The sequence below is a fragment of the Ictidomys tridecemlineatus genome, chromosome X (genome assembly GCF_052094955.1).
Source record: "Ictidomys tridecemlineatus isolate mIctTri1 chromosome X, mIctTri1.hap1, whole genome shotgun sequence".
In the NCBI taxonomy this organism is placed as follows: domain Eukaryota; kingdom Metazoa; phylum Chordata; class Mammalia; order Rodentia; family Sciuridae; genus Ictidomys; species Ictidomys tridecemlineatus.
The window spans coordinates 17,584,948-17,610,029 of NC_135493.1; the positions used below are offsets into that span (position 1 = coordinate 17,584,948).

Sequence of the window (25,082 nt, forward strand, 5' to 3'; positions counted from 1 at the left end):
GGCCCCCATATGCGCTAGACAAGCACTCTACCACTGAACTATTATATCTGCAGCCCTCTGAGAAGCTACTTTTGATCACAGCTGAGTTTATGCTAATAAATGGCTTAGAGTGGTGCCCCTAGATAACCTCAGGATGGGGCTAGTGATTGAGTGTTAGCTGGTTGGAACTTTTACACACACCCCCAACCAACCTCTGGCAAGCAGGGAGATTGAGCTCTAAAAAAACTCTTTTTTTTTTGGTTTTGCTGGGGGTTAGACTCAGAGACTCACACATGCCAGGCAAGCACTTTATCACTGAGCCACATCCCCAGCCCCTAGAAAAAACTCTTGAACAATAAGATTTGGTGAGCTTCTGGGTTGCTAAACGTGGAGGTACTGGGAGGGTGGTGTGCCCAGAAGGCATGAAAGTTCCATGCTCCCTCCCCTATCTTGCCTTGTACATCTCTTCCATCTGGCTGTCTGCATTCTTAGTAATATCCTTCATAATAAACTAGTAACTTAAATGTTTTCTTGAATTTCATGAGATATCCTAGTAAATTAATTGAACCTTTGGAGGGAATAAGGGAAACTCCCCATTTATAGTTTGTTGTTGGAAGTACAGGTTATAACCTGGGGCTTATAATTGGCATCTGAAGTGGGAGAAACAAGCTTGTGGGAACCAATCCCTTAATCTGTGGGTCTTGATGCTATCTCAATTTATAGGCCATCCAGCTGGTATCTGCTGAAGAATCTCTTGATATATGTGAGAAAACCTGTATATATCTGGCACCAAAATTGCTCTGTGCTATGTTGAGAGGGATAGTTTTTTTTTTTCCCCTAGTACAGTACAGTATCTTACACCTAAACCATCTTTAGAGTTCTCCTAAATGGGTGTGGAGTACCAAAGACTTGCTCCCTCCCCTTATAGGATTATAGGATCACAAGCCAAAAAGGGGGAATGGGCCGGGTGCAGTGGCATATGCCTGTAATCCTAGTGGATCAGCTTTGGAGGCTGAGGCAGGAGATTATGTGTTCAAAGCTAGCCCCAACACAAGTGGCACTAAGCAACTCAGTGAGACCCTGTCTCTAAATAAAATACAAAATAGGGCTGCGGATGTGGCTCAGTGGTTGAGTGTCTTTGAGTTCAATCCCCAGTACCAATAAAAAAAGGTGGGGGGATGGGACAGGCCTTAGAAATAATTAAGTATGGCCTGGTGATGTAGCTCAATGGTAGAGCATTTGTCTGGCATGTGTAAGACCCTGGGTTCTACCCCAGCACTGCAATAAAAAAAAAAAAAGAAGAATTAACTATGGTTAACTATGCACCATATATTCTTAATGAACAATAGACTTTACCTATATAAAACTAACCTATAGTTTTAAAACTACAGTTTATTAACTATAATCTATTAAGTGTTATTTTAAAACTATAGGTTAGTTTTTTTGTGGGGGGGTTTACTCGGGATTCAACTCAGGGGCAATTTACTACTAAGCTAGGATCCCCACCCCTTTTTATTTTTTCCTTATAACTTTTTTCCACACTTTTAAAATTTTGTTTTAGTTGTAGTTGGACACAACACCTTTATTTTATTTTTATGGGGTTCTGAGGATCGAACCTAGTGCCCTGCATGTGCTAAGTGAGTGCTCTATGCCTGAGCCACAATTCCAGCCCTTTTTTCCACATTTTTAATGAGTGTATTATAGTTGTACATAATGTTGGGATTTTGTTGTTACATATTCAGACATGCACACAGTATGACAATAAAATTTGGCCAATATCCCTCGTCAGCACTTTCCCTCTCGCTCCCCTCTTCCACCCTCTGGTCCCTTTCCTCTACTGATCTTCCTTTGATTTTCATGAGATCCCTGCTCCACTACCTTTCTTTTCCTTTTTCCTCTCTAGCTTCCACATATGAGAGAAAACAGAACCCTTGACCTTTTGAGTTTGGCTTACTTCATTTCACATAATGGTCTCAAGTTCCATCCATTTTCCTGCAAATAACATAATTTCATTCTTCTCTGTGGCTGAATAAAACTACATTGTGTATATAGGCCCCATTTTCTTTACCCATTCATCTGTTGATGGACACCTAGTCTGGATAGTTAGGCTATTGTGAATTGTGCCTCAGGCCCTTTTTAAATTTTTATTTTGAGCAAAGTCTTATTAAGTTGCTTAAGGCCTCAATAAGTTGCTGAGGCTGACCTTGAATTTCTAATCCTCCTTTCTTAGCCTCCTGAGCCACTGGGATTACAAGTGTGCCACATTAGTGCCTGGCTACAGGTTAGTTTTATACAGGTAAACTGTTATTGTAATGAATTATATCTTTTCAAGCAGGGTAGTAACAAATTCATGTTCATGTGTAAGGGTTAACAAAGTTAACAGTTAACAAAATGATTTGTAAGGAAGATTTTATTAATATGTTTACAATACCTCTATTGTTTGACAGGCACTTATAGCATACACTTTACATGATAGATTTTAATACCCAGGAGATTTATGATGTCTTCACTGTTGATAATATGTTCTAGCCCTCAGGGTTATCACACACTAAATAGTTATAGGCAGGTCCATTAACTCATGTACTATTCCCTAATAGGGTATTCTTCTTTCTTCCATTCTGATACTTTTGGTTATTAAAATAAATGAGCCAGAACCATTTGGTCTTTCTATAGGTGACCTCTGCTCTCTATTTACAATTGCCTGAAGGTGCTTGTTACAAATTAGATAGTGCTGTCCAAAATAGTGGCCACTAACCACACAGGTGGCTATATAAACTAAGTTTAAATTAATTAAAGAAAATTTAAAGTTTGGTTTCTCAGTTCTACTAGGCACATTTCAAACATTCAATAGCCACTTGTAGTTAGTATGAGACAGTGGCAAATAAAATATTTCCATCGTTGTATAAAGTTCTGTACAGTTCTGGGCTAGAAAATGAGTCTTTGGGAAGGAATGACAAAGAACAATCTCAGAGGCTCAATAGGAAAGGCTATGCTAGAATCAGGCTTCTCAGTGTAAGCCAATCTTGTTGCCAGGTGCATAAAACTGACAGACTGTTTCAGACTGTTTCTTAGTGCACCTAAGACTAGGGATTTCCAGGACTGTTTTAGCCTAGAGGCAGATGGCTTTGTGAAGATAGACTGCTATTACACAAGGAAAACAAAACCAGGACTGAGGAAATTTGATAGGAAGAAATCTAGTTGTGGTGATTTGTCTGAGAATCTTATGGGAATTATTTTTTATGTTCTATTTTCCAAGAGTCATAGACAAATCCCTATTTTTTTTTTGCTCCACTTCCAATCCTGGGCTTACCATTACATGTCAAAGCTATTATGGCTCTTTATTTATTTTTACAGTGCTGGGAATGGAACCCAGGGCCTCGCTCATGCTAGGGAAGTGTTCTGCCACTGAGCCTCCAACCCTTCAATGCCATTGTGATAACCATATTCTCTCAAAAAGTCATATCAATGGACTTCCAGCCTAAATTTAAAACTTTTACACCAGAAGCATGATTTATTCCTTAGCCAGTATGTTTATTTTGTGGAGGGGGGGGTGCTCTTAAAGAAATTTCTAAGGGAGGAAGCAGAGAAGAATAGAGAAGGGGAGAGAGCTGAGCAAGTTTATGGCTTCAGGTAAAGTTTAGTCTTGGCCTGATCCATAGGTGAAATATCTATAGTAACCCTGCCTTAAGGCAGGGACCAAGAACTTTGTATCCTAGAATCATTGCCGAGCCAGGAAGAGGGGGAGCAGAGGAAGAGGAACAGTAAAGCCATCAGGCAAGGAGGAATACCAGAAAAAGTAAAAGGGTAAACTGCACTTAATGCAAATGTGGGCCAGGGACACTATCTGGTACAGGGACCTGAGCAGAGCACCAACAGCATTTACTACCCTCAGGTCCATAGGCTACATGAAAGAGATACCACTGAAAATGAGTTATGGGATTATATTTGGAAATACCTTCCTAATATAAGAAGCCAGTTTAGAGGAAGATATCAGCATGAATATAAATAAGCTAATAATAACTATGTGTACTGTATAATTGTGATTATGTCTAATTTCTACCATCTGATGGAAATTTAAAAAATAATCAACTAGGGCTAGTAATGTAGTTCAGTGGCAGTGTTGTGTGTTTAGCATACTTGAGGCCCTGGGTTCAATCCCCAGCACCAAAAGCAAAAACAAAAAAATGCAATTGACTAGGCAATAGATGAACCTTTGGCCAAATAACTTGTTTAGCTGAATACAGATAAAATTCTACTGGTGTGACTGTACCATGTACTGCCAGAGGAATGAGAAGTTGTGCTCTATTTGTATACAATGTGGAATCAAAATGCATTCTACTTTCATGTATAACTAATGAGAACAAACTTAAAACATTTTTTTAAATATTAAAAAGAGTTTTTAAAAATTCTAAGAACATGATACAGGAATGTTTCTACTATTTTGTGTGTGAACTTTGTGTGTGTGTGTTGCTGGAGTTGGAATCTAGAGTCTCATGCATGCTAGGCAAGTGCTCTAACACTGATCTGCTCCAGCACTCCTATGTGTGAATTTTTAAAGGTATAATATCTGATCACTTTTCTAATAATAATTTAGAAAATGTACCTTATTTCCATTATTTTGATTGTATTCTCTGATATTCTTATGTGGATTTGGGTATGATTAAATTAGTATAAAACTACATTGATGAACTATGCTGAGTGATAGAAACCTCTAATCCCAGTGACTTGAGAGGCTGAGGCAAGAGGATCACAAGTTCTAGGCCAGGCTTAGCAACTTAGTGAAGCCCTAAGTAATTTAGCAAGAACCTGTCTCAAAATAAGAAATAAAAAGGGCTGAAAATGTGGCTCAGTGGTTAAGTGCCCCTAGGTTCAATTCCTGGTACCAAAAACCAAACAAAATGACAAAAAAAAAAAAAAAAACTCTCTAAAACACCCAGAGTAATCAGCATATTTGATTTTAGACAGTCTATTAGAATTGTTTAAAATATATGCAGCATATAATATATAGATAGTAATTACATATAAAATGCTTTGACCTCTTTATATGCCCTAGAGATTAGTGCTCTATCTGATGTGCATGTGGTAAAAATTTGCTCTTAAGCTGTAGGCTCTCTATTCACCTCACTGATTGTTTCTTTTGCTGAGAAGCAGCTTTTTAGTTTGAATTCACCCCATTTATTATTTCTTGATTTTTAATTCTTGCACTATAGAAGTCTTATTAAGGAAGTAGGGACCTAATCCAATATGATGGAGATTAGGGCCTACTTTTTCTTCTATTAGATGCAGGGTCTCTGGTTTTATTCCTAAGTCCTTGATCCATTTTGAGTTGAGTTGTGTGCATGGTGAGAGATAGAGGTTTAATTTCATCTTGTTGCATATGGATTTCCAGTTTTCCCAGCCCCATTTGTTGAAGAGGCTATCTTTTCTCCAATGTATGTTTTTGGTGCCTCTGTCTAATATAACTGTAATTATGAGGTTTAGTCTCTGTATCTTCTATTCTGTACTTTTGGTCTACCAAGATGATTTCCAACAAAGCCCTGAGGGTGTATATTTGTGCCCCCCATCTGTGCAAATTTAATTGCAATTCATTGCATTTACCACTGCAGAAATTTAAACACTGGATGTTTTAAAACAACCAAGGATTATCGTTAAAAATCAGAGGGCTCAATAATAGTATTGTGATCATATTTTTTTAAAGTCTGTATTTTAGAGATAGAGGATGAATGATATCTCTGGGAACTACTTCAAAGTAACCATGATATGTAGGGGAAGGATAAGCAGGGGTATATCTGAAAGGATGGGAAATTAACTGATAATTGTTGAAACTGAGTAACATGTTCATGATAAAAAAAAAAACTTTCTACAAAGCATTTAGCAACATGAATCAATAGGCTTTTAAAAAAATGTGTGCAATCCTTTGACTTAGGAATTTCTGTTCTAGAAATTTATCTTAAGGAAGTAGACAAGAGGAAAAAGCTGTAAGTACAATAATGGCCAGATAAGCATTCTTTTTAGATATTTATTATCCATGTTTATGTCTTATAAGGGGAAAAAAGTGTTGAGTACGGTGGCACGTACCCATAGTCTCTCAGCTACTTGGGAGGCTGAGGTGGGAGGATTACTTGAGCCCAGGACTTCTGGGCTAGCCTGGGCAACACAGCAAGACCCCTGCCTCTTATTAAAAAAGAAGGAGGAAAGAGAAGTGTTATTTCAACAAAATAAAAAAGGAATCTATGATAAAGATATAAGATACAAAACAAAACAGAGGCAGCTGAGGAGTGAAATAGCTCAGAAAGTCAATTTCCTCTATTTTGGGCATCTTTCTATAGAAAAGGTAGAGAATAACCCTGAGAACTGAAGAGGGAGAGAGTTCTCTCTAACTTGTCTGATCCCAAAATAGTAGCATATACTCTTATCTCTAGATGTGGTTCTTTAAATATCCTGATGGTTACCCAAGCACTACTCCTTTTCTTTAAGTTTTCTGACCCTAGGTTTATACCTTCTTCAGACACCCTGAGGAAGAATTGCTATTTCTGCTGGTATGTTTAATTTTAAAAAATCAAAATAACAGAAAAGTTGCAAAGAAATAATACACCCCCCTGCCTTTTTTTTTTTTTTGTACTAGGGTTTGGATGCAGAGATGCTTAACCACTGTGTCACATCCCCAGCCCTTTTCCATATTTTATTGAGAAATGGGGTCTTGCTAAATTGCTTAGGGCCTCACTCAGTTGCTGAGGCTGGCTTTGAACTCTCTATCCTCCTGCCTTTGCCTCCCAAGCTGCTGAACAGGAGTGTACCACCACACCCGGCCATCCCTTCGTTCTTAAACACTTTAGTGTGCATTTTCTAATTACAAGGAGATAATTTTTTTTCTCTGCAGCGCTGGGGATAGAACCCAGGGCCTTCCACATGCTAGGCAAGTAAGTGTTCTTTACTGAGCTACACCCCTAGTCCAAGGATATTCTCTTATGTAATTACAGGACAGTGACTACAAGCAGGAAACTAACACTGACAATATTATCTAATATTCAATCCACATTCACATTTAGCCAATAGTCCCCAAAACATCCTTCAGGGAAAAAGAAAATTTATTTCCTGAATCAGGCTCCAATTCAGGAGTGAGCATTACTTTTAGTTGTTATGTCTCTTTAATCACCTTTAATCTGGAACAGTTCCTCAGTCTTTATTTTTCAAGCCATTTTTTTTCTTTTTCTGAAGAGTTCAGGCCAATAATTCTGAAGAATATACTTCAATTTGGGGGTCTCTGCTGTTTCTTCATCACTACTTGCAATAGCAAAATAACAACATAAAATCTGGAAACTAACTGTCCAATAATAGGGAATGATTAAGTAAACTGCATCCACAAAGTGGACTATTATTCAGCCAATAAGAATGACAGAGTATATTTACTGACCTGGGAAGATAGTTTTATTTTTTATAGTTAAAATTTTATAATTTTATGTGAGAAAAGATTAATGTTTATAAGAGCCCATTTAAAAATAATTATATATATTTATATGTAGGCAGAGAATGACAGAAATATTCTACAAAATGTATAATAGTGACCTATGGTAGTAGGATTATGGGAGCTTTACTTTTTTGTTAACAAAAGAATAAAAAGCACTGCTATCTGCCATAAACCATTTAATTTCACTTAAGATCATTTTATCTTCTGTACTAGGTTAAGACAACCCAGTGGTTTATAGGATATTGCCCCCATTTTGACAGATGGTTGGGGGCTGAGGCTGAGAGAAGGGGAAAGATGCCTTGCCAAGAGTTACTTGTTATGAGTACAAACAATAAAATTCAAACCCAGGTTTTTCAGACCATAAAGCCCTTTCTCCCTACCGTGCATTGCTTATGTGTGCCCTTCCTGGAGGGCAGAACAAGGAGAACCAACAGGTGAAATTTGCAAGGAGGACTTTTTTTTTTGAGGAGGAGGTTCTGGAGATTGAACTTAGGGGAGCTTTTACCACTAAGCTACAGCTGCAGACCTTTTTATTTATTTTGAGACAAGGTCTTACCAGGTTGCTTAGGGCCTTGCTAAATTGCTAAGGCTGGCCTCAAACTTATGGTCCAAGGAGGACATTTTTTGAACACTATAACTGGCCAATCCTAAAGTGGGTTGGGTTCTCTGTACCAAGAAATGTTTGAGTAGAAAGCAGATATCATTCAGGTATATGGCAGAAGGGGCTCCTGGAGGAGAAGTATGGTGGGGCTTGTAGTGTTGTATATAACTCCCAAGCTTTTGGTCTCACCACTCTTTATTTGGTGATTTTCACAGGTTTTATATGTAGGTATGATTTTTATCTTTTTTTTACTAGGCAAGAATTACATATGTATACATATACATAAATACATTCTTTCTCATGTGCTTCAAACTTAGAGTTGTCTTTACCATATGGTAGTTTTCATAAACAAGTTGGTTAATCAACTCCATTGCTCCTTTACATAATTGGCCTCAATTTCCCATTTCTCTATTTTCTTCCATACACACCTGGATGCCTACAGTTCACCCTCTTATAACTGGGAGGTCTTTCCTTTGCCAAGAAAGTACCAGATTTGGAGTAGACTGCTAGTCAATTTCTGCTAGAGGTTAAGGGTATAGGCAGATAGTCCATGTAAAGTCAGTTCTGAAAGAATTTGTCAATCTTGGTCTTATCATCTGATGTGTTACTTCTATTCTTGGGTCACTTGTAAAAGCAGATTAGCAGAGGACCAACTGACAGCACTTGGACTGTCAGGAACATCGAACAGAGTCCAGAAGACAAGAACTAGTAAAGACCTGTTGGGTTTTGTAATCTTCATGGAAAATTTTATTGGAGCAGTTTTAGTGTAGTTGATAAGTGCAGGTGGCTGAATAGAAACAATCACAGAGGGTTGAGGAACCAGCAATAAAAAAAAATGAAAGTGGAGATGACAAGTGTGGACTGGGCTTTCAAGAAAATGAGAGAAGTGGGGTAAAAGTTGGAACTGAGGACACAGGTACAAGGGATAGTTTATTAGGGGATGGGAGAGTTCTGAGTCTGTGTTTCTTCCCCAGATCATCAAGTCTGAGTCAAGTTCCCCCACCTTTTTTTGTGGTACTGGGGATTGAACCCCCATGGTCTCATACATGCTAGGCAAATGCTCTATCACTGAGTTACACTACCAATTCTTTTTATTTTTAGGAGTCTTGAAAATTTGCCCAGGATGGATTCTATAACGTCCTATTTTTAATCTGCGTTTTATAAATGAGATAAGAGGTAGAGTGGTTCAATAAATCAATAAAACTTAAATGGAATTTGAGCCCTGGCCACCAAATCTAGAGTCTATATACCCACGTTTGTAATAGTTTCTAAGTACAGTGGGAAAAGCAAGTAAATAAAGGACTAAAGACTGATGTGGAGAACCTAAGACTAAATACTAAATACTTGTGGTATTAGTCTGCATAATTGTGATTTTTCCCTAGCAAGTCATCTACCCCAGCTGAAAAGGTAAGCTGATCTCTAGGGATAGGGATGGTAGTGTAAAAGGGGGTAAGAAAATTGAGAGAAGTGAGAAGTGGCCAGTAGTGTCAAGAGGTAATGGAAACCCAGGTGTGGCTCCCAACTATAATCCCAGCTACTCAGGAAGCTGAGGCAGGAGGATTGCAAGATCAAGGCCATCCTGGGCAACTTAGTGAAACACTGTATCAAAATCAAAATAAAAAGGACTGGGGATGCAGCTCAGTGGTTGAGTGTCTCTGGGTTCAATCCCTAGTACTGTCAAAAACAACAACAAAAAAGTAATGGAGGTGATTTACCATTACATCTAGACTGAATAAAAAGAATGGAGGCCAAAAAGTGCTTAATAAAGAAAAATAAAGAAGTAGTGATTAAATTTCTGATGAACATGGGCACAGAACAGAAATTAGGAAGCTAGGCCAAAGGTTAAAATAAGAAAGTAGAATCTACCCTAGCTTATCATCAGTAAGAAATGAGAGGACAGATCCAATAGAATCTGAGGAATTTGGCAGAAGTGGATGTGGAGATCAAAGTAGACCAACTATAACCTTATTGTCTGAAGGCATCACTACTAAACAGCTAAAACTCAGACCAGGAAAATCTAGTTTGGGATTCATGCTTAGGTAGCCAGTGGATTGGATAGAAATGTCCTGAAGGAGTTGAGCCTTAGCATTGGAGTGTGACTGAGTGAAGGATATCCATGTGGAACACACAGATTACAGCTTGTAGCAGATCATGGTTATGGGTGAGAATAATATGACAAAGACCGGAATACCAATGCTATGGCTTCGATAAGTGTCCCCCAAGGGTCTACATGTTAAAGCTTGGTCTCCAGAGTGGTACTAATGGGAGGTGGGAGAACTTTTAGGAGGTGGGGCCTAGTTGGAGGAATTAAGTCACTGGGGGGTATGTGTCTTTGAAGGGGATTGTGGAACCCTGGTTTCTTCCTCTTTACTTACTGGGTGGTTTTGCTCTACCATGTACTCCAACTGTGGTTTGCTGCGTCATTAGTTGCCCAAAGCAATGTACACTTGATTTTAGGCTAGACCCTCTGAACTGTGAGCCAAAATAAATGTTTTTTTGAGGCAGGTCTTGTAAGGTTGCTGAGGCTGGACCCAAATTCCTGGGCTTAAGTGATCCTTCCACCTCAGCCTTCCAAGTATCTGTGACCTCAGGTATGCATCACCATGCCTTGTTACCTTTTCTCTTTGTAATAGATATAATTATCTGTGGTATTTTTTCAGAGTGATAAAGGTTGACTAATACAACCAAGGACACGTAGGTTAGGGGTAGGGACAAGAGTCAGAAAAAGGAGTGGTCTTAAAGGGGTGGAAATTGAGGTAAGAGTGTTTCCAGGAGGTCATCAAAGGAAAAAAAAATGAATAAAGATGTGATTGTTTCAAGTTTTGTGTTGGATCTTTCTAGTAAGGGGCCTATAAACTATTGGCTACATTTCCACATTTCATGGAATAGAGTGACCCCAGATATTAGAGGTGTTCCAAAGACCATAGTAAAAGTCCATAAGGCCTTTGTCTTCTACCCTGCCTCTTCCCAAGGGAGAAGGAATATGTCAAGCCTTCTTCCTGAGCAACATATGTTTTCTTTAACATTCTTTCCTTGCAACCCCAGCACACTGGCTAGCTGCCCTAAGCCACTGGGATACATGGGATAGGTTGACATGCTTAAGAACCACTCTTCTAAGAGATGTCCAGAAAGAATGTTGTATTTGAGGATAATGCCAAAATTCCAGCTCTCTGATCTGTAAACTTTTCAGAAACCTCTTATCTTTTGTGCTTGCTCTCTAATCAAGAACATATGAGACCAGAGTTCAAAGAATTATTATTTCCTGGTAATATTAAATCAATACTAAATATAGAACATAATCCTATTGGGCTTAAGGATCAGGAACATTTGAAAATAAGCCTTTGTGTTAAATTGTCTAGCTAATTCCTGAAATGAAAATGATAGCAGTTCACATGACTACTGCAGTTCTAAGTTACAAAAAGAATTCTCTAATGAAGTCATCCTACTTTGTTGCTCTTCCTTCAAGATTTAATTATCAAACCTATGAAGAATCAATAGAACAAAACATGATCAAAGGTTGGGTTACTGGTTAAACATTTAAATTTTTTGTAATGTTATACATCTGATTTGTCCTTTTCAAAATAGTTTCACTAAGTTACAAATATTAATTAGCACAAGTGTGACTTGAGAATTAGGAAAAAACAATTTTCATGTGACATTATTCACCCTTGACTACATTCAATTTATTCTTTATTTAGAAACTTCCATGCTGGCTGACCAGCATAATTGAGTATCCATGTTATTTTTATAAGTAATTTCTTTTCAGACATATAAGCAACTGTTGCTTGAAATTGCTACATGAGAAAAAAAAATTCCTAGTAAATGAGCCAAAAGCATCAAATCAATTTTTCAGGTTAGTCTTAGAATTTATTCATGCAAGGCCCATACACGTAGGTGAAAAGCAGAAAGTTCAAATGATTTTTTTTTCTTTTTTTCCCAGAATTGACCAGCTGTTATACAAGGCCATAATTGTGGGGATAAGAGCCATCACATGACAAATAAAGATCATAGAAGTTCTGCAACAAAATAGTACATGACCCCTTCAAGTGGACTAAACTGAGCCATAAGTGACCCTGGACACAGAGAAACAGGTTCACCTGCCATCAGTGGGCAGTGATGAGCAATCTTGCTTTTCAGAAATTAAGAGGAAGGGAAATGATTGCCTGATGACTCCTGTTTATCATACATATGAAACCTAACCTTTTGATTGAATTTATTTTACAGATGAAGGATAGTGCTTGGTTTCCCAAAGATAGCTCACACATCACTTTGAAATGGTCTATATGGGTTTCACAATAAAATCGAAACCCTATGGACTGTGTATGTTAAAAAAGGCACCATACCTCTTTTCATTAAGAAGCACTCTTCTGAGGCGGAGGAGCAGGCAAGCTTAATCATCATGGATGAACTGTTGACGTGGTACAAATTTTGTGGATGGTAATTCTTATAAAAAAATTAACTGTATATACACTTGATTTATCAGCTCCACTTCTAGAAATTTAGCCTAAGAAATTACTTGCATAAGAACATAGGGTCGTATGTGAGAACTAGACAGGCATGTGCTGAAACACCACAGAGTTGGTGCTGCTTAAAAGAATGAGAAATCTGGATGTACTAGCACCTTGTAATGTGTTCAAGTAAAAAAGACAAGGTATACAACTTAATAGCATGATCCTATTAATGTGAAAGAACTGGGAAGTAGGCTTGTGAAAAAGGGGGGAATATTTTAACATTTTGCTTTATATACCTTTGTGTATTTATATATATATATTTTTAGTTGTAGATGGACACAATACCTTTATTTTATTTGTTTGCTTTTATGTGGTGCCAGGGATTGAACCCAATGCCTCCCACGTGGTAGGCAAATGCTCTACCACTGAGCACATCCCTGGCCCACCTTTGTGTATTTTTTATTTTGTGCAATGGCCATATATTAGTTTTTTTAATTGAGGTAAAATTAATAAAAGATAAAATACAATCTCTTAAAAGTGTATAATTCATGGATTTTAGTATACTCTCAACATTGTACAATCATTGGCAACTAATTCTAGACATTTTACTATCCCCAAAGAAATCCTGTTAACAATTACTCCTCATTCCTCCATCTCTGTAGCCCCAGGTAACCACAAATCTTCCTTCTGTCTCTGTGGATTTGTTTCTCTGGAAATTTCTCATAAGTGGAATATCATATGTGATCTTTTGTGTCTGGCTTCTTAGCATTTCTTCAAGGTTCATTCATATTGTGGCATATACTACTTTTATAAATAAAAACCTGCATATAGTTCTGAGATTAAAAAATACTCAGAAACAACTTTCTCTTATGTACAGATCACTTTATAAAAATTCAAAGACAAAATCTCTACATCCAGTATCCATATTATAGCATAGTCTGTTTCTGTCTCATCACTCTTTAACACTTTCTTAAATTTCTAATCTTTGTGGTCCCATTTAAATGGTTACTCCCTCAAACAGCATTTTTGTTTCCATGTATGTCTCTTTAGCAGAATATTTTCATTCACACAGTAGACCTAGTTAGCTCGGTCTCCTAACCACCATCATTAAAAACAAAACAAAACAAAACAAAAAAACAGCCATAGGAGAGGTATGGGCAAAAACACAATCTAGAAGTTTGTGGACCAGCTATCTTTTGACAAGAACCCACGTCTGATTGATTGACTTTAGCACATTGACCATATGCAGAAATGTCTCATTTCCAAATGTCATCAATAAGTTACAGTCATTAGTACTTTATAATTTTCATCTTCTGAATAAAAATCAAGAATACATTTTTGCCTGACATTCTCAATGTCCAGATACTTCAGTATCTGGACAAGGCTGTTATATAACATCAGTTGATATACAAAGCAGTACTTTGCCTCCATAATGGAAGACTCTAATACATAAATATAAGAAGGAATGTAAGTAGACTGGCCATTTGCTGGCCAGAAAAACAAAACAATAAACAAGCTGTCAACAGTTTGTTAATTTAAGAAAATCACATAACACCCCATCTCCATATTTTTATTATGGTAATTAAAATGTGACTTAATAACTATTTTAAATGTACAGACACATGCATGTGCCAGGTGCTACTAGGTAGCATTTGCAGTAAAACTTGCCATCCTATGTTTCAGCATTAATCAGAACCTGTTACTTGATTTTTTCCCCTCCTCTGATTAAGAAAGCAGGTTAGGAATTATGTATGGAATGAGCATATTCCACTAATTAAAACTCTGATTTCTACATGGACATGACCAATCTCAATACAGGAGTACTGTACTAGCAGCATGATGCCCATGGTAATGGGAGTAAATGTAAGCCTATGAGGTAGAATCCTTTATGACAAGGGTATTAATCCTTCACTCCTGCAATCTGTCACATAAATTATACTAGGAGTTTTGGTGTGTTTATTTTCAAAATCATCTTCTAATCAGGTTCCAGTATTTTAAGTACTAAGTATCTGAAAGTCTAAAACTGTTGATCCTTGAAATGTACTAGAAGAACCAAAATGTAATGCAATTGTATTGTGCTTAAAAAATTGCTTTCTCTCTCTCTCGGAGAAAACCTTTATATTGTGAATTTGAATTAACTTTTTTTCTTCCCATACTTTTCTTTCCCCTACAACAGTATTTTTGAGGTAGGTGTTCGTTCTCTCTCCCCCCCCCCCATAGTGCAGGGGATTGAACTGAGGGTCTTGAGCATGCTAGCTAAGTGCTGTACCACTGGTCTACATCCCTAACCCCTCTGACATTTCACCTTAAAATAAAGCAATACTAAAAGGAACACAGTATTAAACCTGGTGTCAAATAAACTTCATTATATGTTTCACAAAAAAGACATACAAATATGAAAGTCATAACTCATTTATTGAATGAATAGTATATGCAAGAATACCAATAAAAGGAAACTAATACTACAAACTACAATTTTGAAAATAAAGCCAATATAACAGGAACAAAATATACATAACATGAGAGGAATGTTTGATTTTTGACCCATGATGCATTCCTTATCTTTACAATTAACCTAAATGTCTTTCAGAACAAAACTATACCTTGGTCTAACTTTAGTGCTTTTTAAAAAAGCAACAACACTCTAAAACACTTTTTCTTTTGCTTTGAGACATTTGAGATTCACACATTTGTTCAAGTACATAGATTCTGATTCAATAGTAGATCTACAGATCTCTTAATATCTTGAGTAGCATGTACTTCTGAGCATTTACTATCTGAAAGTCTAAAACTGTTGATCCTTGAAATGAAATTTATTTCAGTTATGGGTTTTAATAAATTGAGATGAAAGTAAAATTCACCCCCCACCCACCTCCCCCCAGGAACAAAGAGCTCTTATTAAAGTATAGAAACTCAAGTCTATCTTTCTACTCTAAAGAACATTTCTTACTAACATTTCTGGTAAGGCAATAAATGCTCCAGAATAATCTTCAATATACGCTTGCAAAGATTACACTGTTTAATATCAATAACAAAAATAAAACAAAACAAAAAGAAAAAAGGAAAGAAAGAAAAAGATGCTTCAAAATTTCAGGCTAAAATATGCATAAAAGACAGTAATGGCAGTATTTTTGGAAATGATGTAAATGTCATATACTTATCAAATAATGTCATGCTTATTAAAACTACAGTTAAAGACTTAAGAGATGTACAGTAAATACACTGCTGAGGTCCATTTATCTAAATATTAATACCACAATGGAATTACTACCCAGAAGATGATGATGCTACTTGGGAACATAAGTACTGTACAATTTTTACATTGTAAGGCACTTTTACTCAGCATGTGATGAAAACATGGATAGAGAATCAAAATATTGGAGGTTTACAACCCAAGGTGATTTTTCATGTGACTGCAATTTACATTTCAATTTTAATGAAAGATTATTTAGCCAATCACACCACAGTGAGAAAAACAGGTAGTCAGCCACTTATCTAGCCAACCAAAAGGTAAAGTGCTATTCTGGTTGCTAGTGGCAGAGAAAGGGCTAAAGAAACCCATACAAAGTTGTACATTTTACTACATAACAAATCCATCAAGTGACAGCTATAGTATTTGAAGTCCTTTATATAATTATTGACTGGCCATGATTACCCCTGGCACCTTCCATTTTTTCCTAAAAAAAAAACATCATTACAGTAGTTGTCCAAAAATGAAGGAGCTCTGTTTCTCCATGGGTAAGTTCTATGGCACACAATGTAAAAATGATCTAGACACAGTGATTTAAAGATTTAAAAAATAATGGGTTTTCAAGCCGTTTTAAGGAAATAAAGTACAGATCCTTTGGGAAAAGTCACATAGCTTGGTAAACAAACATTTAGATCTGTCCTTGCACTTCAAGTCATGATGAACTTTGAAAATTAATCACATACACATGATGACAGATTAAGAGCAAAAAGAGAAAACATGGAGGGCAATCCACTACTAAAGCTAGTTTCCTTCTAAAAATAACAATAAAGATGGTTAAAATAAAGCACGCATAGAGTCCCTTGATTTAAGGAAATGTGTAAATACACACTTGACAAACATGATCTTAAGGGACTAGCAGTTAAAAAATTCAGTCATTAAGCACAGTGTAATTTTCCACCTGTTACATTTTTAAATCTATCAGCTGCAGAATATCTCAATGTATAGTCAAGTTAGCATGTTGTTTCTTATTTGCAAATCTGCTTTACTGTGGTAGGTTAACTAATAATTCAGAAATCAGAATCCTACCCTTGGTATTGAGGTGCTATGGTAATATCAGGCAGACCACAACTAAAGTTTTTTTTTTGTTGTTGTTTTTGGTTTTGCCATAAAGAAACATATAAATGTGCTTCAGCAGAGAAGTGGAAGAAAATATCACTAGCTGGAAATGCCAGTGTAAAAATCCTTTCTAAAAAGCTGGGTGGGTTCTTAGGCTTTCATCAACAATTGTGATGATGAATAAAACAACACTGAGCCCTGCCAGAAAAAAAGCAGGGCCCCAAAGCCTATTTAATAGATAACAAAAGCAATGACTGAAAACATTACAAATATTAAATAAAGTTTCTAAAATAGTGGTCACAAAATTAAAAATAAATACTGTTTTCTGCAAAGACTGTTTTTTACTCCTATAACACACGAGACCTCCTTACATACTTTGGGCCAATATGTGAAGTGTTCACACAACAGGGCACTTGGGAGGAATGGGTTTCAGACATGGTGTCTAAAGTCCTTAGCAAGTAGTAACCCCTTAATCAGAAAGAGGTTTAATTTGCTGTTGCCAAATATTAGTTTAAACGTGAAAGGATTCAATCATTTTGCCAGAAGCTCTTTGTATGACATGGAAAGACAAGCAGTGTATTGTCGAGAGAATTTTGGCATAAGCACTGGAGCTCATAGCTTATAATCACCAGTTGCCCGAGTCCATGCTGGTCAGTGAGAACAACGTTAACAGGAACCAAATGAAAAGCTTCAGCACACTTCTTGGAAGAGATTTTTAGCATGTGCTGTCAAAGCCAAGAGAAAAAGAAGGTTCTCTTCATTTCTAGCCTCCATTACTTGAGTGTGAAAAAAAAATCCACAAATTACCATGTGTTGCCACCAGCGGCATGTTTGCATTGTAAAGTAAAATTTGCTTATAGTTTCCCTTGAGCATGAATCCACTAAACAAACTTAAACACTCTAAACAGTAGAACTTTGTTCAGTCCAGAAATGTAGCTTACTTCATTTCAATGTCTGCTTTAACTGTTGACACTATACACAGGGTTAATAGTATTTCAATTGCTTCCCAGAAACTGCAAACTACAGCTACGTAATACCAACATGTCAAACTCGCCGTCTAGTGAAGGCTCATTTACAAACAAGATGTTTTTAGGCAGTTCAATGAAAGATCTAAGAGTTGGGCAGTAAAAAGTTACAAACCCTTTTTAATTTTAGAAAACAGTGAAAAAAGAATAGTAGTTATGGATGTCTTATTCATTCCCAGTTTTCTAACTCTGTCCCATGAACCTGTTTAAAAGATGATAAAAATATGTAAAATATGATGCTTGAGGGGAATACAATCAACATAATGTTATTGAGGAGTGAGAATATCTTACTAATTTGACATTATAACTATATTTATTGATAAAGTAGATAGCTTGTTTTTATGGTTACAAAATTGGCTAGTTAAAAAAAAGAAAAACAACAACTATGCAAGCCTACACAATCCTCAGCATTCCAGTAACATGCTCTTAACTAAACATAATAGGATTAAAATATCTTACTGCATACCATTACTTGTGTATTTATTTATCAAGTGTGTATTGTATCCTGACAACAGATCCCATATAATTAACATTCATACCTAGTTTCCATTAAGTTGCTGCTGAGTTAGTTGTTGCTGATCAATTTCTACTTTTCCCCGGCTTTTACTCTCTCGTTCCTCATCTTCTTCATCTCTCTCATCATTTCCACTATGATTTTTACAATACAGTCTACAATGAGGAAAAACAAAAATCTCAAAATTCTTTGTCATTTTCAATGAGAATACACTCATATCATATTTAGCAGATAAAGTCTGAGCCCATATAAAATATGAGTTTCCTCATTCCAATTAAAAATACCCTACCATTGTTTACAGGTCCATTTCTATCTGCAAGGTAAGAAAACACAATATTATTGACATAACAAATTTATCTCAAAACCTCTAGTTTATGATGACAGTTATCATAAGGCAATTCCTCACTCTGGCCAATCAGATTAAAAGCAAGGTGTTTGGTCAACTTAAAAATACACCTTTTGGGTATATATAAGGAATAATCAAATTCTATGAATTGTGTTTCATATCCATAATTTGCAGTCACATATCAAGAAATATATTCTATATGAACTGATACTTTCTGTTCACATTTAATGAAACAATTTTTCTCAAAATCTTCAAATGTCTTTTCATCACTGGTGTCCTAGCCTATACTAGAATACCTTCATGAATCATCCAATAGTTTTCCTGCATTGAATTAGGCTATGTCTCTCTCATTCTAGTCTGGTCCCTCCAACTTCTTTTTGTCTCACAACATTGACTTTTCTGGTCAGAATCAGACCAGCGTACTTGTCAACTTCATCACACTGTGATTATACTGTTTTATTTGGTTCTCTCACCCTATATTTCATATTAAATGGGAAGAATGTCTAAAGGTTTGATTAGCTTTACGTTTAACTTTTGTTTTTCAGTCAAGACACTTTTTAGGTGATCCTGCATACTGCAGGAGGCATGTAATTTCAAACCTTCTGCTATTAGTGATGCTGATGATTGATCATTTGGTTAAGGTGGTGGTGATGGCCAGATTCCTCCAATGAAAATTTTTTGAGTGATTCTTTGGTATCATGCTGTTTCAACAACCTTTTACTTGGATATAATATGCTATGTATTTGAAATTTATTTTATTTTCTTAAATATATATATATATATATTAATTGTAGATAGACCTTTATTTTATTTATTTATATGTGGTGCTGAGAATCGAACCCAGTGCATCACACATGCCAGGCAAATATGATACCACTGAGCCACAGCCCCAGCCCCTTAAAATTGATATTTATTTATTTATTTATTTATTTATTTTTGCAGTGCTGGGGACTGAACCCAGGCCTTCATGTACACTAGGTAAGCCCTCTATCACTGAGCTACATACATTCCCAACCTGAAATTCATTTAAGTTTTTAATAAAAATAGCAATATAAATGATTTTGTAGAATCAGAGAAAGGTGGGCTGATTTGAGCTCACTTTTAGGTGAATTACACACAATATGACGATGGAACAATGGTTAGAAAATGTTCACTGGATGCCCTCTTGTGGTCAATAATGGATAAAAGATTATATAGAAATTCACATGTCAAATAGATGATCTAAAGTAGGTCTAATATTTGAGTAGAATAAAAGCCAAGAGTTGGGTTGGGAGTACAATATTAACAAATTACTTCAATCCAGTTTTTCTCATTTTTGAGTCTTAAAACATTTTCAATAACTTTCAAAGAGCTATGGAGAATTTTTACTCTTCAAATGATGCACACTGGAAACTACGTCTTGTATTTCACAAGTTCAAGTGTCAAGGTTAGATTCCTTATACAGTATCCCTATGATGCATCTTGCCTAAATTATAACCTGAATCATATTAAGCCTTTGAACCAGCTTATTGTTTACACAAAATATGGAGGGAAAGGTTGGAGAAATAAGTTAAAGACAACATGAAATAGCAAGCAGACATCTACAATGTGGGACTTTCACAGGATAACTTATTAGGGTTCTTCAAGAAGATGGAAAAAATGTGAGTAGTTAGGGATAGTTCTATTTTAAGATAGATTTAGCAGACAGGTCAAATGCAGTGAATGGACCTTGATGTATTGAATAGTTGAGCAAATCAAATCTAAAAAGACACTTGGGAGACAAGTAGGGAAACGTAGAAATGGACTGGGTATGAGAAAATACTAATAAGGAATTGTTCATTTTATAATATGTGATAATGGAACACTGATTTTGTAAGATATACCCATATTTGTAAGAGATGCATACTAAAGTATGTAGAGATAAGAGCTGGGATTCTGCTTTAACATACTTCAAGAAAAAAAAACAATAGATGAAACAACTGTGGTAATAACTTGGTAACTGCTGATAGAGAAAATTGTCATACCATTCTATTTTGGTGTACATTTGAAAAATCTTTTTTTTTTTTAAAGAGAGAGTGAGAGAGGAGAGAGAGTGAGAGAGAGAGAGAGAATTTTTAATATTTATTTTTTAGTTCTCGGCAGACACAACATCTTTGTTGGTATGTGGTGCTGAGGATCGAACCCGGGCCGCACACATGCAAGGCGAGCGCGCTACCGCTTGAGCCACATCCCCAGCCCCATTTGAAAAATCTTTTGAATAGAAAGGTTTCATCTAAAATTAACAAGTCCCTTGTTGTCAGAAAATTTTTAATCTTTTTATGGAATGATTTTCCATCTACAGAATATTTTCCATAGTTGCTTAAGTGTCTTTTACCAGTCTAGGCACAAAGGTCACAGGTGTCAGTTGGTCAACAAGATCCCTGCTGTCACAGAACTCACTATTTTATGGTGGGAAACTGACATTTTAAAAAATTCATATTAAATCATTTTAAAGACAATGAAGACAACAAACATACTCCTCCCTTGCCTTTTTAATATGAATATATTGTCAGAATCCAGAAAGGGTTGGTAAAGGAAGGAAAGCCATATTTAAAAGGAAGCCATTTTATACAGAAATATCCCTCTGCATTTCTTCCTATTTGCCCATTCCTCTCTCCTCAAACTACTTCATATAGATTCTCATTTGACCTGAAAGGTCTCTGTCTGCAACCCATGTTGAAAGCAGATTGGAGAAACATTTTTTTAATTTGTTACATTTATTTTATTTATTTTTATGTGGTGCTGATGATCAAACCCAGGGCCCCACACATGCTAGATGAGTTTACTATTGCTGAGCCACAACCTCAGCCCAAGAAACATATTTTAATGTGAAAAAGAAAGAGCATTTCAAATCACTATGGATCTTTGTGCAAATAATTTTGCTTAGAAATGGACACTGAAATAAGGTATTCTTTTTCTTTTTAAATATTTATTTTGTAGTTGTACACAATGCCTTTATTTATTTATTTATTTATTTATTTATTTTTATGTAGTGCTGAGGATTGAACTCAGGGCCTCACACATGCTAGGTAAGCGCTCTATCACTGAGCCACACCCCCAGTACTAAAACAAGGTTTTCTAATAGTCAAAAAGTAGAAAAGAATAAAGAGAAGAGAAAAGAAGGAAAAAGAAAAGACCTCTAAATATCCAAAAATGGAAACAATGAAACTAACTGACATATCCACAGGATAGAATACTATGTAACCATTAAAATACATATAAAACTGTTTAATGTCACAGAAAAAAAGTCATCTCAGTATAGTAATTGGAAAACAGATCACGAATCAGTATATATAAGAATCTTTTTATTGGGCTGGGGATGTGGCTCAAGCGGTAGCACGCTCGCCTGGCATGCATGCGGCCCGGGTTCGATCCTCGGCACCACATACAAACAAAGATGTTGTGTCCTCCGAGAACTAAAATAAACATTAAAAAAATTCTCTCTCTCTTTAAAAAAAAAAAGAATCTTTTTATAAATATACACATTTACACAATCACACAAACATCAAGAAGAAAATATTCCAAAAAATTTAAAAATTGTTAGCTCTGGGTAGTAGAATTAATTAACTCATTTTTCTTATCTAATTCTCTACTTTTTCCAAAATGAAAACAGATGATTATAATAAAAATAGCTAAATAAAATAAAAATGTAAATGCAGTAATTCTTCACATACTAGATTTTAGATGTATAAAATGGGCTTGTTCTTTTAAAATGTTAATGGCTGCCAGGCACAGTGGCACATGTCTGTAATCCCAGCGGCTTAAGAGGCTGAGGCAGGAGGATCACAAGGTCAAAGTGAGCCTCGGCAACTTAGTGAGACCCTGTCTCAAAATTCAAAATGAATAGGGTAGGGGATGTGGCTCAGTGGTTAAGGGCCCCCTGGGTTCAATCCTGGGTACTCAAAAATAAAAAATGGCTACTTAAATAACAGTACACAGTTCATCATAAACCATAGAATCAGACAATGGGAAATGCAAAACTGTCTCTTCTCCTCCTTCCCTTTACAATTAATGGTAGATAGTAACCATTAATTCTGCTGAATGTATTCTAGAGATCTTCTTGTGTGTACTAAAATATATACACACATATGTGGAAGGATGTTCTAAGGATGAATAAGCAGAAAGATAATAGATACGTAACCTGGGTCCCTGATGACACGGATAAACTGCTCCCCAACATCTAGACTTTTCTCTGCCCACCTGAGGTAAGAAACAACTACCTTGTTGAAGCTGATATTTTCCCCATTACATAAAGTAAACCTAATCATTACAAGTAGAAAATTATATCACACTTATTCTTCTAAATAAAATTGTCAAAAATTTTGAATTTGGTTTAAAATTATATTAAATAATAGATTGATTTGGTGAGAATAGATAATTTTCAATGCTATTCTGTCAAGAAGCATAATATATTTTGTCTGAGTCCTTTTTTCTTTATAGATGGAAAAGGTTAAGCTGGGTGCAGTGGTGCACATCTGTGATCTCAGTTACTTAGGCAGTGGAAGCAGGAGGATAGCAAGTTCCAGGCCACACTGGGCAATTTAGGGAGATCCTGTCTCAAAATACAAAAGCTCAGTGGTAGAGTACCTGCCTAGCATGCATAAAGTCCTGGGTTCTATTCCCAGTACTGAAAAAAAAAAAGAAGGAAAAGATTCACCTTTAATTTGTGTCTATGGATGATGAACATTTTTCCTTTGCATTTTCTAACTGGAATTGTTTTTTTAAAGTCATTTCATATTGTGCAGCCTTATTAATTTTAATAAGTTCAGAATTAATTCCTTTGGATTTTCTTGATATACATCAATAATTGACACTGATCATTTTATTTATTATAAATTTTTAAAAATATTTATTTTTAGTTGTAGTTGGACACAAAACCTTTATTTCACTTGTTTATTTTTATGTAGTGCTGAGGATCGAACCTAGGGTCTTGCACGTGCAAGGCGAGCACACTACCGCTGAGCCACAACCCCAGACCATTTATTATACATTTTTCTTTTTTGCTTTGCTAGGGACCAAACCCAGAGCCTCTTAAATGCTAGGCAAATACTCTACCACTAAGCTACACCTACAGTCCTTTTTCCCTTTGTTGTTACATTAGCTTAACCCTTGAGAAGAATGTTGAAAGTAATGGTGGTAGTTGATTCCTTTGTCTTCCTCCTAATCTCAATAAAAGCACATTTAGTTTGGGTGCTGTGGCACATGCCTGTAATCCCAGTGGCTCAGGAGGCTGAGACAGGAAGATTGCAAGTTCAAAGCCAGCCTCAGCAAGAAGCAAGGTGCTAAACAACTCAGTGAGACCTGTTGAGAGCCAAGCCCAGTCAGAATGACTCCTGGCATTTGCCAGAGGGAATGGCTGAAAGGTGACACCAGCGAACCATTGAGATGATGATTTGAATTAAGCTATATATAATCTCTGTGATGCTGAATTGATTGAATTGTATATTTGACCTTTACTGTCGGGCAATAGGGTGGCTCTTGCTGCCTCAGTGTCTGCTACTTTGGAGTTCCCATGGGGGTTGGGGAGATTGGTCGGAGCCTGGTGGAGGGAGTGTGTTCCCGTGTGGTGTGTGCAGTGTGTGTGGTGTGTGCAGTGCCGGTGAGAGTTGGGGAATAAAGAGTTGCTGTTTGAATCTACAAGGCTTTGTGGCGGCTGGGTTATTTGTGCCCAGCACTCACTAAGTTATTGAAGCTGTCCTTGAACTTGCGATCCTCCTGCCTCAGCCTCCTGCTACTTTGGAGTTCCGGTGAGTTCTGGGGGGGGGGGATTGGATGGAGCCCAGAATCTACAAGGCTTTGTGGCGGCTCAGTTATTTGTGTCCAGCCAGACTATGGCAGAGACGCTGTCTCTACATAAAATACAAAATAGGACTGGGGATGTGGCTCAGTAGTTGGGTGCCCCTGAGTTCAATCCTTGGTACCTCTCCCCCAAAAAAGAAAAAAATAGTGCATTTAGTCTAATGGTTCTGTTAGAGATGAACATAAGAATCACCTGAAAAGTCATAAAATACAGGGTTTGTGCCTAACACAGACCTAATGAACTTAAATCTCTGTGGGGTGGGGCCCAAGCATGATCCCCATCTACCCCAGGTGATTCTGAGGATCACCCCTGGATAAGGACCATTGCTCCTTATTTCAATTCTAAATTATTTGCTATTTTCTCCTATTCACCCTATTAAGATTCCTGGCTTACCAAGAGCACTCTTTTTATGTTACTTTAAAATTCAAAACATTGGGCTGGGCACAGTGGTACATGCCTGTAATCCCAGCAGCTTGGGAGGCTGAAGCAGGAGGATCATGAGTTCAAAGCCAGTGTCAGCAACTTAGTGAGGCCCTAAGCAACTAACCAAGAGTTGTCTCTAAATAAAACTAAA

General features: G+C 36.6%; 1 protein-coding gene across 3 annotated transcripts in view; it reads right to left on the reverse strand.

Moving 5' to 3' along the window:
• Positions 1–14,895: 14,895 nt before the first annotated feature.
• Phf6 (PHD finger protein 6) overlaps positions 14,896–25,082 on the reverse strand; it is a 51,352-nt gene continuing 41,165 nt past the window's right edge. For 2 of the 3 annotated variants that reach the window (XM_005337682.4, XM_005337681.5), the window contains exons 10-11: positions 18,370–18,499; positions 14,896–18,032 (exon numbers count right to left, since the gene is read on the reverse strand). In XM_005337682.4, coding sequence (XP_005337739.1) covers positions 18,370–18,499 — 130 coding nt within the window. In that variant the 3' untranslated portion in view covers positions 14,896–18,032. The remainder of the gene's footprint in view (positions 18,033–18,369; positions 18,500–25,082) is intronic. The other variant, XM_013363971.4, reaches the window with a different exon arrangement.